At 39.7% G+C, this 14,977-nt stretch overlaps 1 protein-coding gene across 1 annotated transcript in view; it reads right to left on the reverse strand.

Moving 5' to 3' along the window:
- ATP10B (ATPase phospholipid transporting 10B (putative)) overlaps positions 1 to 14,977 on the reverse strand; it is a 166,596-nt gene that overhangs the window by 32,896 nt on the left and 118,723 nt on the right. The window contains exons 2-3 of the mRNA XM_064724842.1: positions 13,759 to 14,052; positions 11,727 to 11,921 (exon numbers count right to left, since the gene is read on the reverse strand). Of these exons, the coding sequence (XP_064580912.1) occupies positions 11,727 to 11,921; positions 13,759 to 14,033 (470 nt within the window). The 5' untranslated portion in view covers positions 14,034 to 14,052. The remainder of the gene's footprint in view (positions 1 to 11,726; positions 11,922 to 13,758; positions 14,053 to 14,977) is intronic.

The following is a 14,977-nucleotide window of genomic DNA, read 5'->3' on the forward strand; positions in this document are numbered from 1 at the left end:
TAATCTTTCAACTGCTCTTAACCATCTAAGCAGACCAGAAACAACACAATAAGCTTTAAATTTATCTAATGGGAAAAATGCACTGCAACAATCGCTTGGCTCCTCTAACTCCTTGAGAGGAAATTATTTTTCCAGGAGGAATAAACAAATCATCTTATGCCTTGCTCTGTGAGAGGGAAAATGCTCATGATACTTTACCAGACAGACAATTAAAGGCTTTTTGTAATGACTCAGAGCCTCATTTTTGGTTAAGTTTTTATTCATCCCCATCCATTGGATGGAGAACACTATCTTCCATTGCAGTGTTTGTGCCATGAGGAGGGGAGCAGTGATGGCAGAGATAGAGTTTTGCTGTGGTTCAAAGCCCACGTCCAGCCCTGCCTCGGGGCTGCTCCCTGCTCACCCACTCTCCTGGCTGGGTACAGAGCAGAGGCACCCACAGCACTGCCAGGCAAACCCTCTCACCACAAAACAACAACAGGCAGCTGCCTGTGCAGCTTGTGCAAGAAGTTAAATTCTGTCCTTGTCCCAGTGGTACTGAATTTTCAATAAAAAAACAGAACCCCCCCAGCCTGATTATTTGAATCCCTTTACTGCTGCTTTTGAAGCACTTACTAAACCATGGGGTTGTAGCAACATTTTTTTCATCTTACATTGATTTTTCTTTCTTGAATTTTTAATTCTTCTCATTTTGTCTGATTCTGCTTACCTGCATGTCCTTTTTCTTTTGTGCAACAACAGACATAAAAGACCAGACAGAAGAACAGAGATTTTTGTAAGTTAATTAGGTGCTGCTATGCATTTTTAAAAATTCAAATTAAATTTCTATTTGAAAAGTATTAGCAAGTGTATGCTGAGTATTTAATCCTCTACAAAGCAGATACTAAGTTAATATAACAAACCAACTATGTAGTACCAATCCTTTCCATGCCAAACAACTTCTGAACAGGACTTGTTAATTTGTTTGTTCAAAACATGAAAGAAAGAGTACAAGATCAGTTTAGAGGAAGCAGATGTCTTGTCTTGCCATCCTAGGCATTTGAATGCCATTTATAGTTTGCATATAATGTTTACTGTGGCTTCTCCATGGTAATCCTGCCTCTCTGTACGTCAGCTCTTGCACAATACAGAAGTTTACAGAGCATATTGCTGATTTTGTCCACTCATAAAATGCTATAGAAGGGCCTTGTCTAGCTGGCTGTGTTCCACATCAGTGAAAGAAACCAGGTTAGCCCAAATAATCCACAGAAATCATGGATTTGTAATTTTTTTTTCAATATCTTGCTGTGAAACGTACATTACATGTAAAGCTTCAGGGTTCTACCCAGTCACTAATTAGAGAGGAGACAGTGAGTCAGAAAAGCCAAATGACCTCTTTCAGATCAGAGGAAAAGCCTTCCTAGCACAGGGACTGCAGCTCAGGGATTGCTGGAATCCCAGACCTGCATTCAGGGGAACTGTCACTCTATCCCAACGAGTATCCAAAGAATGCACATTTTCTGCTCCTGAAGAAAACTTCATCTGAACCTGTAAAATTAAAATTTTGATTATATGATAAGATTAATAATTAAAAATACCAAAAATAGTACAAAGCTTTTCTCCAACTTTGTAGGGAATTGCCAGTGGATGAAAGGAAGAAAAGCACTTCATGATGAAACTGGTGCACCCCACGGCAGCACTGTCCTAGTTGTCTAACAAGATTTTTCAGATGAAGCAGTTTCCTTTCAGCAATCCCTGTAACTGGGAACACTGCCCATTTTCTGTGCACTGATGAAAGTTAACAGCACAAGCTCTGGTTGCTAAATAAACAGAGGAGCTTAATAAACCCAAGATGGTCTGATGAGAAAAACACAAAAAGGACAAATGTATTGAACCAATCAAATAAAAATCACCAGATGTGGGGGTTTTCAGTAGGTGGGAATCTGGACCTTGGTTCTTACAGCATGTGGTATCAGGGCTGTGGCACACTGAAGACAAGAGGTAAGGTAAAAGTTCCTCAGTCCCTGCTCTCTTTTACCAGGCAATTTATCAAAAGCACATTCAAAAAGTGTTCCCTTGCTCATAGACATCATGATGATGCCCATCAGAGGATACTGCCAGTGAAAAGAGGCCTTGAACAGTCAAAATGATGCCTGCCAGAACTGTTGTTGAACTCATCAAATCTGAACAGAAGGCCTGAACTAAACAGATTTTATGAGGTAATTTCTGGGAAAAAATGATAATAAAAATGTCCTGCTGCAGTTGGAGATTGAGGGGGAACTTGAATAAATTATTGACTTTGTGTCAACAATTAGATTTCACTTTTTTGGATTCAATAAAGATAAATTTCAAAGAAAAACTGGATTAAAATGGATGGTGAATGGGGGGAAATAAAAATTATTGTTCTGCTATACAGAAAAGATTAAATAAAACTAATTCTTCACATGCACTCCACAGCATGGGTGTCTCCTAGATTGTCTTAGAGAAAGATCTTCAGAAATCTCTGCCATTTAGAAACATTTTATCAGACAATTAATCCAGTCCATCTTATTCCCTAGAATTACAGCAAGCTCCATCTCAAAATCCTTTGCAGTTCAAAATAAAGATATGGCTTGCTCGGCTATATCCCCCCAAATTGTCACCAGGTCATGGCACATAGAAAAATATATCAGTGTTGTCAATAGAGAAATGTGCATATTTATATTTTGTTGTATGTAAATTTGCTAGAATGCTATATTTGAAAATGACCTCCTTCAAGCACCACTTATTTTATAAAAAACAATATCCTGGGATCCTGCTTCTACATGGCAACAAGTTGAATCACACAGCTGCTTACCCTTCACAGTCTATTTTTGCAAATAAAAGTCTTGCACAGTTGTATGCTATCAAAGATTATATGAGCTTTTATATGCAAACCCCTCACAAAATATTTTCAAAGATCCCTTCATGCCCATGACCTCACCATTAGGAGCTACTGCCACAAAACAAAAAAACTGACAGCAAAGGAGCAGATTTAGGACTCAAGGAGGGCATTAGGTCAGACAGAATCTGATTCTGGAAACTGTCCATAGGTCAGAGCACAGCACAATTGGCTGATGATGTTCCTGAGCTGCAGATGCTGCCTGGGCATGGGAAGGTGCCAGGTGGGTTTGTCACTGCTCCTGCCACCATCCCATCCCATCCCATCCCATCCCATCCCATCCCATCCCATCCCATCCCATCCCATCCCATCCCATCCCATCCCATCCCATCCCATCCCATCCCATCCCACCCCAGTTTCTGTTCCAGCACGCCACCCCAGCAGCACCAATGATTCCATTTGTCAGTGCCCAGTCCTGCACCCAGCCCCAGCCTTTCCCCACAGCACCAAACTCCCAGGATTTGAACACTATGTTAAGACAGCAAAAGCACCTTTTAAAAAGAACTGAAATGGAATATTTCTAAATTCTAATAAAGTACATACACTTGTACCGTACTGGCATTCCAAATTTCTCAATGCTAATAACAGATCCTATCTTCTCATGTGCTTAAACTGCCTATAGCATCATAACAAGTAACTTATTTTCTCAATGGTACAAGCCTATGCTCAACTTCCATAACCAACTGAAGCTTATGGAAACTTTAAGTAAGTACCAGATCTTTGTAAATGTATTATTTGTTCATATAAATGGTTTTGGCTTTATTTTAACTCACCTTTGAAGAAATAAAATAGAACAGATGTAAACAGCATGTTACTTAGACTTTAATAGGTTAATTTTGTAAATTGTAGATTTTTGTATTTAGGAAAATCTAATTTTTTTTTTTTTACTGCCTTGAACAAAATACTATTGTTACAATTCTTCCTAGTACCAGTGGAAGGAACAGATAATTTCAAGGTGACTCAACTGATGTTTCCTAATCATTAGTATTAGTTTCTATGGACTCTCATTAACTTGTAAAGTTTCTGGAAAGCACAGCCCACACCAGCTTTTTTGATATTCATATCTTTATATGAACATGTGGCTCTTGAGGTCACATGGTAGAAACACTTCACTCTCCAGGTTTTAATGGTATTTAAAAAGTTCAGACAGTTAGGTTGAACCTTAATGCCATGAGGCCATGATTTTGCAGGTCTCTGAGCCAAAGCCAGAGATTCTTATTTATTTGGTCTTAATGTTTAGTCATTAGCTCCACTGCTAAGCCATTGCACCTTTTCTGTGAAGCAGCTTTAATTGTCTTGGCAGGTAATAGATCTTGAAGAAAGCTCTGATCAAGCAATACACAAAGCAGTGGTAGCTTTAGTAATGCATTTTATGGATTTTCTTCCACAGAGACTGAGGCTCCTCCTGTAGCAATACACCCTGACTGACAATTGCAGCTCACTGCTCTTCCACTTCAGGTGCTGCTGCCTGGACCAGCTGGGAGCAGGTTTGCATTTAGTCAGTTCAGCTTGTCCATAATTCCTCACAATGCATTATCATATCCCACACAAGGTGTTTTAATTTCTTCATGATTTGGGTAGCGCTGGTTTCAAGCAGTGTCATGGTGACGCACACACCTGAGTGTTCTGCTGGGTAAGGACATTTTCTCAGCTCCCTGCAAGGCTGAAGAATGATGCAGAAGGCACTGTTTGTGTCAAACTTGCTGCTAATTCAGGTATCCACAGCTAAACCAGAGACAAAATTTCCACAGTACATGAAGAGCAGACAAAAATGACAGGGATGGCAGAGCAGGGGATGCCCATTGCCAGAGAACAGCACTCACGTTTAACATTAGGCAGGGGGGTGGTAACTTGCAGCTAATCCAAGTGTGTGCTTTGTGGCTGTCACAGGAATTCACCTGTTCAGGAGGTCTTCAGCCTCCAGCTGATAAGATACACTGTCCAGAAAAGGTAACACTGAAGCCCTGATATTGCTATGCCCAAGAAAACTGATTGCGATTTTACCAGTGGTGAGGTTTCAAGTGGGACACAGGCTTTAGCCCTTTTTTTGTGTATAAAACGAAGCCACTAAAGCCTCCAGCAGGCTCCTAGTCTTTAAAGTTATGCTTTGTCAGAAAGCAAAAACAACAAAGCAGAGAGGAAAGGCTCTTTAACAAGTGAAAACTCAGGGCTGCTGACCAACACTTAATTTAAAGTGTTGGCAAGAAATCTTTCAGCTCTTGTGCCCTTGTCAGAATGGGATTTTCCTCTCATCCTGCTTTCTACTGTACAAACTTTCAGGTTCACCTTGGGTTGAATGAGTTGCATGTGATATTTCCGAGTCCAAAGAAAAATTGTTTTTCTTTAAACTCTGAGTTTTGACATAGGTCAATCCCTGTTTCCCAGCATGTTCCCTTTTCTCTGCTCTTTTCCAGATGCCCCATATCTCTGCTGGTCAGTGCATCCCTGGCCAGTCGCAGCACTATCCCAGACAGAGGGAGCACTCACAGGAGGTACAGTCTGCCCTCTGTTCAGAAATCCAGCTACACAGAGCAGGTGAAGGAGGTTCCAACAGAAGGGCAGCCTTTGCTGCCTTAAAGTGTGGATGGTCACCTGCAGGCAAGCAAATCTCCATTGCTGCCAGAGAGAAAATTGCAGCACACAGTCACAATACTTCAGTCGACTGAAAAACTTTAATTCTCTTTCAAAACAGTGGGTCCAGATTAAGCCACTTTCAGTTTTTCTGCTGTTGGCAGTTCTCATTTCATGCACCACCGTAATGAGCACTTTGTTTTTTCCTTCTTTCTATACCTCTGCTCCAGGGCTAACCCAGAGTTAGTGCTGATGCAAAAATCTTTAAATGTTCTAAAACCTTACACAAAGTAGACAAAAAGTCAGAGTGAAGGCCAGCCTAAACTTTTTGTGCCACAGGCATCAGTGGACTGAGAGAGGAGGAGGAGGAAGATTGATGCTTGTAGGAACTATCTGAAAATGACAGGCTCCGAAAGTATTACAGAGGAACTTTCCATGGGAAGAGTAATCAGGCTACCTCATTTAGGATGCCTGTTGGCTTGCCTGCTTCTCCAAAAGGGCCACAGGATGATTCAAGGCACATAAACAAAGTTTCTCTGAGTCACTGTCTCAGATACCCGAATTTAGGTTCTTACAATTAAGAAATATGAATAGCTTAAGTAATGTTAATGTTTTTGTGGCTGCTGCTGTGCCATACTGAACTGTGCATAGCCTTTGCATTTGTATCTTTGTGTCTACTGAAACACTGAGGAAAAAATAGGTTTAATCTTCTAGAAATGTGCAGTTGATGCAAAACCTTTCTGGATGCTATGGAGTGTTTACAGAGCTTGATATAACCCTTGGGGTACATCACAGCCAAGCTATATAATAATTACACATCAATTAGTTCCTTGAACATTATAGAACTTCAAGAAAATTGAATATATATATAATACATTTGGCAACTATTGCATTGACACTCACTTTCATGTTTGTGTGCCACATTCAGTGCTGGCCCCTGTTAGCAAGTTAATGACAAACTGAAGAGAGTTTAGAGACAAATAACCATGGGAGGTTTGGAGGGACTGACTGACTAGAAAGATGAAAAGAGCAATCTGTGCCAGTCTTAACTCAAATGTCTCTGGGTGTTGCATATAGGTGCAGCCTCATAAAATAAGGGCCTTGTTGCCCCTCTAAAACCATGGCTCAGGCCTGCTGCTTTGGCTAAGCAGAAAAGGACTGTGGGAAAGAGACTCAGCTGAATTAGGGGTAGGAAAACAAGTTATAAACCATTGTGTGTTCACATTGTGCTGTATGGTGCTTGGTTGAATTATGTTTGTTATGCTTTAAAACTATGTAACTGATAATGGGCAAACTGCTCAAAGAGGCCTGGTTTTTGCAATAAAGCAGCTCTCCTTTGTACCTGCCTGGGGACTCTGTGTCACTATGGACACTTACCCACACCTGGATGCAACAAAATGAATATGATAAAAATCACACATATTTGAAGATTATAATTAGCTGTTATGGATGGAGTCTAAGTAATTAGGGTTCCATGAAATCAAGTGACTTGAGAAATTTAAATGTAATTAAAGAGGCATAATAAAGTATAGCATCATAGAAAATGCTTTGGTGCTTTGTAGTAATGGAAATCTACCTTGCTTGGAAAATGTTAAAGTAGACAAAGTGTATTTTAAAGAACACCACGAGAAAGCAGGCCTTTAAATTGCAGAGGGTCTGTACCCTCTGCAATTCAGTTTTTTGTTCTCTCCTTTTGGTGTGTGATTCATTCCAACAGCGGATTGACTACAGAGTATGATTCTGAAAGTTTTGGTTCCAAAAGTACAAACTCCTCAACCACAGATCTGGGTTATTGCATCTCCCCAGGACACTTTAATGCTATTAATTGTTTCTCATTTTTTCAATTAAACATTCTTTAAATACACTACTGGAAGTGTCTTTTCTTTCATTTGACCAGCAGACCAGATTTCCCATTTCAGCTGATCTCTGTGAAAAGAAAATTAGAATAAATATGTTTACAGGCCAGCCTATTTAATTTTAATTTCCCTTGCTCTGTGTTGAAGGAAGGCAATTTACTGCATTTCCCCTGTTCTTCAAGAAAGTTTTGGAGAACATTCAGTATCTGGAAAAGTTTGGGTTGCCTTTGTATTTCTTTTGGAACAGGTGCCAGAGTCCTTATTAAAATCTGAAATAAAGACAACATACACTCCAAGATTATCTCTTAGAATCTAAGTAATATTTAATCTATGATGGGAGATCAGTTGTTCTATTAGAAATAACTTTTTGCTGCCACAATATTAACAAAATTTGCAGTGTCCCCAAAAGACTTTCACCTACGTTAAAACAATTACTTATTTTCATGATTCATATGGAAGAAAATTAGAAGACATCATGCCCTTCCATGACTTTGCAGCTAGCAAGAAGAACAAGAAATATCAGCTTCCCAAACCACCAGAGAAGCCTGATTGAAATGATTCCTAATATAATAAGCTGTAGTGACTGATCTGATGGCAAATGTTATTACCCACAATTTTTCCAGAGAGGATGAATGCTGTACTCTGAAACCCTTCACATTTTCCTTTCCCTCACATCACCTTTTTGGGCCATAAAACTTTGGTGAAAGACAAGATCCTAGACAAGACTGATTCATAGATCAAAATCTTTTTTATGGGATGGAATAACCAATTTTAAGGCAGGCCTGTCTCATGTTTCTGCATAACAATCTTGAATCTGGATAGGAATATATGTTGTAATTCCATGATGGATATTTTTCCTTTATACAAAACAAGTTCTACTGTATTCCCTACTTCTCGTGTTCTCATGGTAAAAGGCTTTCAGATCTAAACTGTCATAGTTTCTGTGTGTAAAGAGGAAATAAATAAGATCCCTCTGCAGATTTATTCATTAGCACCTACTGCCCCATTTATTCTGTCCTGTGCTGGTTTTAACAAGTATTAACAGATAATCCATTGCCTCATAGGCTAATGCAACACTAGAAAAGCTAGAACATTCAGCCACACTGAAATTTCAAAGACAGAAAAAGCAGTTTGCCACCCTACCCAAAGAGCTACAATTATTGACATTCTTCACAACAGATGAGACCTTAAATCCTCAATATTTAGAAACTTGTGAAATGCCACTTTATATTAAAAGTTGGCAAGGAGAGGAATGCAGGGTTTTTAATGACAAATCATTATCTATATGTGGGCCTGAGTTTAGCCCCTATACAAGCAAACCTATTGCTTTCCTGTTTAACCTGCAGGACATAAAAATAAAAATCTGCCAAACACATGCAGGAGAAACAAACAGAAATGACAGCCCCCTGTGATAAAAGCCACAGTTCTGCAAGATCTTGCTCATGAAAGCACATGTTATATAAAGCACTGTTGATTATTTTGGGGGATGACAGGCACATTCATGGAGAAGGAAAGTTTTGCACTTCTGACTCCCAGATGTGATATTTTATAAGGGAGAAGTAATTTGCTACTTTGCTGAGAGAACAGTTTTGATCCAATAAAACATAATTTTCAATCTTCTGAATGTCCTAAAAGCAAGAAGCCATGAAGCACTTTGAAGAAACGACCACAGACACATGTAGTTAATTCATTTAGAGGTGACTAAACAGAGGCATAAATTACTATCTTTCATTCCTAGACTGTGTTTTTACAGGTCCATTTTACATACTGCCTAAGAAAGAAAAAATTGAAAGCTAGTTAACAACATAGAGTATAAAATAAAATGCAGTTCAAAGGGCCAGGTTTTTTAAGTGATTTCTTGGCATCCAAGGATGCAAACAAGTCCCATGACAGATCTTGTTCTGTGCTACCTTAGGTTGGGAGAATTAAACCCTCTAGAAAATGTCTCAGAAATTCAGCTGCTGTAGCTCTTTAAGCACCTGCTTGCAGTGCACTGCATGTCTAAGAGGCTGATAGACACACCAGTACAGTGAAACTCAAACTTAACTTCCCAGTAAAATAATACTTAAAAAAAAAGAACTTAAATAATACAATAATACTTTAAAAAAATTAAAAATCTTTCCCTGTATGAGAACAAATAACAGGTGATATATAGTGCCCATGACTTTTCCTTATTTCATCTAATGATTGTGATTTTTCAGCAGCTATTTGTTATTTTTTTTAAACAAAAAGCCTCACCATTGATCAAAGATCTTGATCCAATGTTTTTGGTAATAAAAACTGTACAAAACTTACCTGCTGTAAAGGTAGCATCCCATGTGATTGATTTCTTTGTCCAGTTTATACCTCCTGAAGTCCTCCCAAGCATCTTTAATGGCTGTGATGACCATTATAGCACAAATGGGGATCACAGACACCTCTGGTTGGAAAGCATTCACCACCGGCACAAAATTCAGCAGTGCAATGAACACAAAATAAATATTGGCAAAGCGGTGAAACTGCTCATAGATATTTTTAGGGAGGAAAGTTATGATGGTATATTTTGTGGTCTTAATTTCATTGGTGTCATAGCATCTGTTTGGATTTTCCTTCCACTTCTTGCTTCCAAAGGGCAAATTGGAGACGATCACACGTTTATTTTCATTTTTCTTCTTTCTTTTCCTTACTTTTCCTCTGTTCTCCAGCTCCTCATTTTGGATTTCAGTGTCTGAAGCACCACATTGGCAGCAGGTTTCCTTGAAAAAATGTTTTTTCCATGTCATCCTAGAGAAGCAGCCTGGAAAACTTTTCCTTGACATCTTGTTTTTCTTTCAAAAAGTAGCTCCAAGTTGAAAACCAATGAAGTCAGAAGAGCTCAGTAGTCCAAATGAACTCCCAGATGGTGAAGAGAAGAGTTGAGCTGTCTGAATCCCAGGGCTGCCTCCTCCACGTAGCCAGGGCCAGGGATCATCCTGACTCAGCTGCACCAGCTCCTAGATCCTGCTGGGGCAGCTGCACCTCACCTCTGCCAAAAGCATCCTGAATGTTCTGTTCTTCCTGCCAGCAGATGCCTGGGGGCCCTGCTCAGACCATTTCCCTCCTGTGCCCGTGTGAATGTCTGTGCTTTAACACAGAGCTGTGGCGGAGCTGAACACGCACACACGATGTTCACAGGTCACTCCAGCAGCTCCACGATCACTTTATAGCCCTGGGAGTTGCCAGGAAGCTCAAAGGTAATGGGCAGAGCTCCGTGTCCCAGATGTCAACAAAGGATTGCTACCAGCCTCAGAGCAGACAGCATTTCTCTTGTACTTCCTCTATCTATTGTTTGTTTTCATGACCATAAGATTGATTATTATTAAACAAACAACCAACCAACCCCCATTCCCCCAAGCTAAGTAAACTCTGATTTTGTAGCCAGAGGAATCAGACAGAGACAGAAGCAAGTGTAAATGCAATGTACCTGGATTGCCCCTCAGCCAGATCCTTCTCCCCAACAGACCCCAAACCTTCCTCTCTCACCTAGGTGCCTTGGATCCTTCTTCCTCTGACACATAAATATGTCAGCACAGATGAAGGCTAATTTCCACAAGAGCTAATGACATGTATGCAAACCATAGCAATTTTTTTCTCTGTGGCTTGGGCTTAAGAGCAGGTGAAAAAAGGAAAGCACACAAATATTTAAGCTTATTTTAAATGAAAACTCCTGTTTGCTTCACGATGTAGCGACAAGGTAAGCAGTCTCAAGTTAGTACTTGGACAAGAAACTCTGATGAAACCGAAATGTTGCAACAAGAATTGCAGTGAAATGATTTCTTCCTTCTGAGTCAGTCCTGAGCAAACAGCTTCCCACAGTGTTGCACCAGCTCCAAAGCCAAGCTGGCTTGTATTGATCTCTCTGCTTGCTGGAAGTCCTAAAACTTTTTTATCTCCTGATTATTATGTGATTTTCCTTCCTGCTTTTTCATCTCTTGAATATTATTATATGATTCACCTTGAATGTAGTTGATCATTAATTTCTGTATTACTGGCTTTATTGTAAGACATCTGAAAGACTTTGTTCCGGTTTCTGTACAACCCCAGTTTTCTGTTCCAGACTCGAGTAAGTTCCATTTATCCTGCAGATCCTGCTGCTATCAGGAGAGGAATTTGTGTGTGTTGAGGAGCTGCTCTGAAAACTTGAAATGAAAACCTGCATGTATCAGCACATGCTGTTGTGATATGAAACAAAGCCTCAGTGATATTGAGATGATTTAAGTAAGATAAATAAGGCATTTTTAAAGGTAGAAAAAATGTTTTGTAATGGTTCTTCCAAACTTAGAGTATTCTGAAAGGTCAGTGAGGGAGTTACTGTAAAATCAGACGAGCAGTTTCTATCACAACAGAAGCAAGGAAACAAATAATTGATTTAGTTTACTTACTTGTCATATACCCTGGTTTTAGTGAAGTTTATTGTCTTGTCATACTGGTATTTTCTGTAGTCTTCAACAGCATCCTTACTCATGCTGAAAAGCAGCACCAGGAGCAGAGGCAGCATGGTAATCTCCCTGTGGAAGACTTCCACTTGTGGGAACCAGTTCAGAACCACCAGAAAGAAAAAGTAAAGATTACCCAGCCTGAAAAGGTATAAAATAAATTAAAAGTAGTCAGAAATTAGAATGTATCCATTCCTTAATGAACAACCCCCATTCTGTGTCAAAGGAACATGAATAATTTCACTCTTCTACCCTGTTTTTCCCTTCTCCAGAACAAATTAATCAGCTGCTTAACCCAGATGCAAATTTTTTTCTTCAGAAGAGCTTGTGACATACATTTTCATACTATTATAGCTAGCTCCAGTTTTCTCACATGTTGGAAACAATATTTGTCTGTGGGATCTCCAAGGTCTTTAATGGCCTCTCAGTCTTGAAAATAAGTACAAAATTAAACAAAGGCCAAACAAAACTTAAAAAATAACCAAGGAATTTATAGAAACGTACCCATCAGGAATCCATGAAGGATTCTGCATATGGCAGGTTGAATTAGGAATGGGCCAATCTAGTATTCAGAATTAAAATTTCAAAGCTAGAGATGGATATACAACTTCCATTTCTCTTTATTGTGATGGTGGTTCCCTGGAATAAAGTCCTTTTTGACTTGATTCTTTATGCTGGGGGTGGTGGGGGGGATGTTAACATAATTTTAAACCAGGACTTGGAAAGAAACCTGACCTTGCACTTGCATATACATATTTACTATTTCTACATTGGTAGACTCTCACTTTGTAACATTAAAAATATTTCAAAATTGAGCTGCTGAAATCTACAAAACTTCAGAGGTGTCTCAATACATCCAATAAATTCATTTTGTGTTCTAAAAAACAGAGGTTTATGCAACACAAAACCAGAAGGATTTTTAAATAAAAACTTGATTTTTTTACAAAGAGAACTGTTGCAGCATTCAATTAAAAAGCTGATCACAGCAGTGGTTAATCACTCCCTTGCTTGCTTTAATCCACTATTTCAGTGTCAAATGTGTGCCATTTTGTTACAAATTATCATCACCTAAATTTTAGTACAGTTGCAATTACAAAAGCAGCCCTTCTCCATCACAGTCAAATATCACAGTTTCAGAGAGAGTTCTTGAATCTCAAGAATCATTGAATTATTGCAGTTGAGACAGCCATGATACACAAAGCATCATTATACAATTTCAGAAAGCTTCAACTGATGAAGTGAAGGGAGTCGACCCATCCTAATTGATCAGCATCGAACTCCAATTTATTGATCAACCATGCACATTTTTATAACGGTGTTAATTAAGTTCATACATATTGCAAAACCCGAGCTCATCATTGCTTACAGATCAAACACTAACCCCTCCTTTTGTTTTCAATACCTGTGGTTTGTTATTGAAACCAAGATTTGTGTTCTCACCCTGATATGAAAGGTTCTCAAAACCTCCATGTCTGTTACTTTTGCTTTCCCATACTTTATCCAAGGACAAGGTATTTACTTGTTATTGAAGACAGGCTTGAGAACTCTTGCTGTTTACAGAAACATGCCTGGAAAACAGGCTTGAGAATTAGCTGCTTACAGCTGCCTTTTACTTTTCCATCAGCTGTACATTTTCATGGCCTCTTTCCTTCAAGCAAAATTCTCCAACATTCAACCCATACAGAGCACCATCACATCACTTCAGAAGGCTGCAAGGATCTGCCCTACAGAGTAACATCATGTCAATTCAGAAGCCTGCAAACATTTGCCCTTTCTTGTTCTTCAACCCAGCCTTTTATCCCCTCCTGTTGATGCCCTGCCCCTGTGTGCCCTCTGCTCCCTTTGGTGGGTGCTCAGTGCCCCTGGGCACTCCCTGGCTCATTGCTGTCAGTGCTGCTCACAGCTGTGCCCATGGGGCACATGGGGCACTCCAATCACCACAAACTCGGTGTGCCTACATTGAATGAGTTTTTTTTACCTGTGGAACTGTCTCAGAAGATTTCGTGGCAAAAAAGTGACCCATGTGTACTTTGTGGTCTGTATCCCGTTTCTAGAATAAACTGTAGGAGCTTGTTTCCAGTCTTTGCACTGTCTCCCATTGTCAGGCAGCACAATCCTCCGTGTGTTTAGGCAGAGTTTTGGTTTGGCTGCGGCAGAAGGCAGCAGAGGTGCTGATTCTGACAGAGCCTGGCAGGGACCGAGAGCTCCCCGTGGCTGCCAGCGGTGCCGAGCCGAGTCCACAGACAAAGCCATCCTCAGCAGGGAGGGCAGCCTGAAAGAAGACAAATGCATGGCAATGCTGACATCCAATTCCACTCTGGTAGAAAACCCCCTTCATGTTTTGCAAGCTGAGGTTTAACACAAAGACAATTCTCCTGCTCAGCGCAGTGCATGTTCTTCGATCTCAGGACTTCTGTAGAGAATGCAGAGAATAAAAGACAAAACAAAATCTTCAATATGAGAAAATCTATTTCTGTCTCTGGGGATGGAAAAAATATCTAAAATCTATTTTCTGTGTCTTAGAACAGCAAATTGACAGAGATAAAGCCAATTTAACAGTGGTGAACATCGACTTTTCCATCATGAATCTTGTATCCTATTTTTCAAATTGTAAAGTGCCACCAAATCTATTCAGGCATTTTTCTTAAAATGTCTGACTTTCTTACAATACTTTTCCTGTTCATTCTTACTTATAGCAGGACTGGTTCAGGTTTTGAATCTTAATAGCTCAGATAATAAAGAGCTGCAGCATCAGCTTAATCACATTCACACACAGGTAACAGTTTTCCAAAGTCTTCAAAGAAATCTGATTCGAAAGGAAAATCCCAGCCAGCACTAAAACAATGGATGTTTTATGGGTTGGAGAGATAAAGGAATTAAATCTCCCAATGCTAATCCTATTATCACTGAAAATTTGTCTCCTGGTTTGCTCACACATTCACAGCTGCAGGTGTGATGCTTGGGCTCCAGCCACACAAGAGTAGCTTCTGCAATGCCCAATCTGAACACAGCAAAATCTCACTCAAACAGTGTGAGTTTGAGAGCTGGAAACTGCCATACCATGACAAGGCACTAAATGTGCAAAAGCAAACCAAAAATAAAAGGTACTGGCCTTGTGCAGCTTCAAGGTTCCACTGAACAAAACATGTGAACTGAATCCACCTAAGTTAGGCTGGTGGAAATACAGAGTATGTGAC

This window comes from Zonotrichia leucophrys, chromosome 13, assembly GCF_028769735.1.
Source record: "Zonotrichia leucophrys gambelii isolate GWCS_2022_RI chromosome 13, RI_Zleu_2.0, whole genome shotgun sequence".
NCBI classification, from domain to species: Eukaryota; Metazoa; Chordata; class Aves; order Passeriformes; family Passerellidae; genus Zonotrichia; species Zonotrichia leucophrys.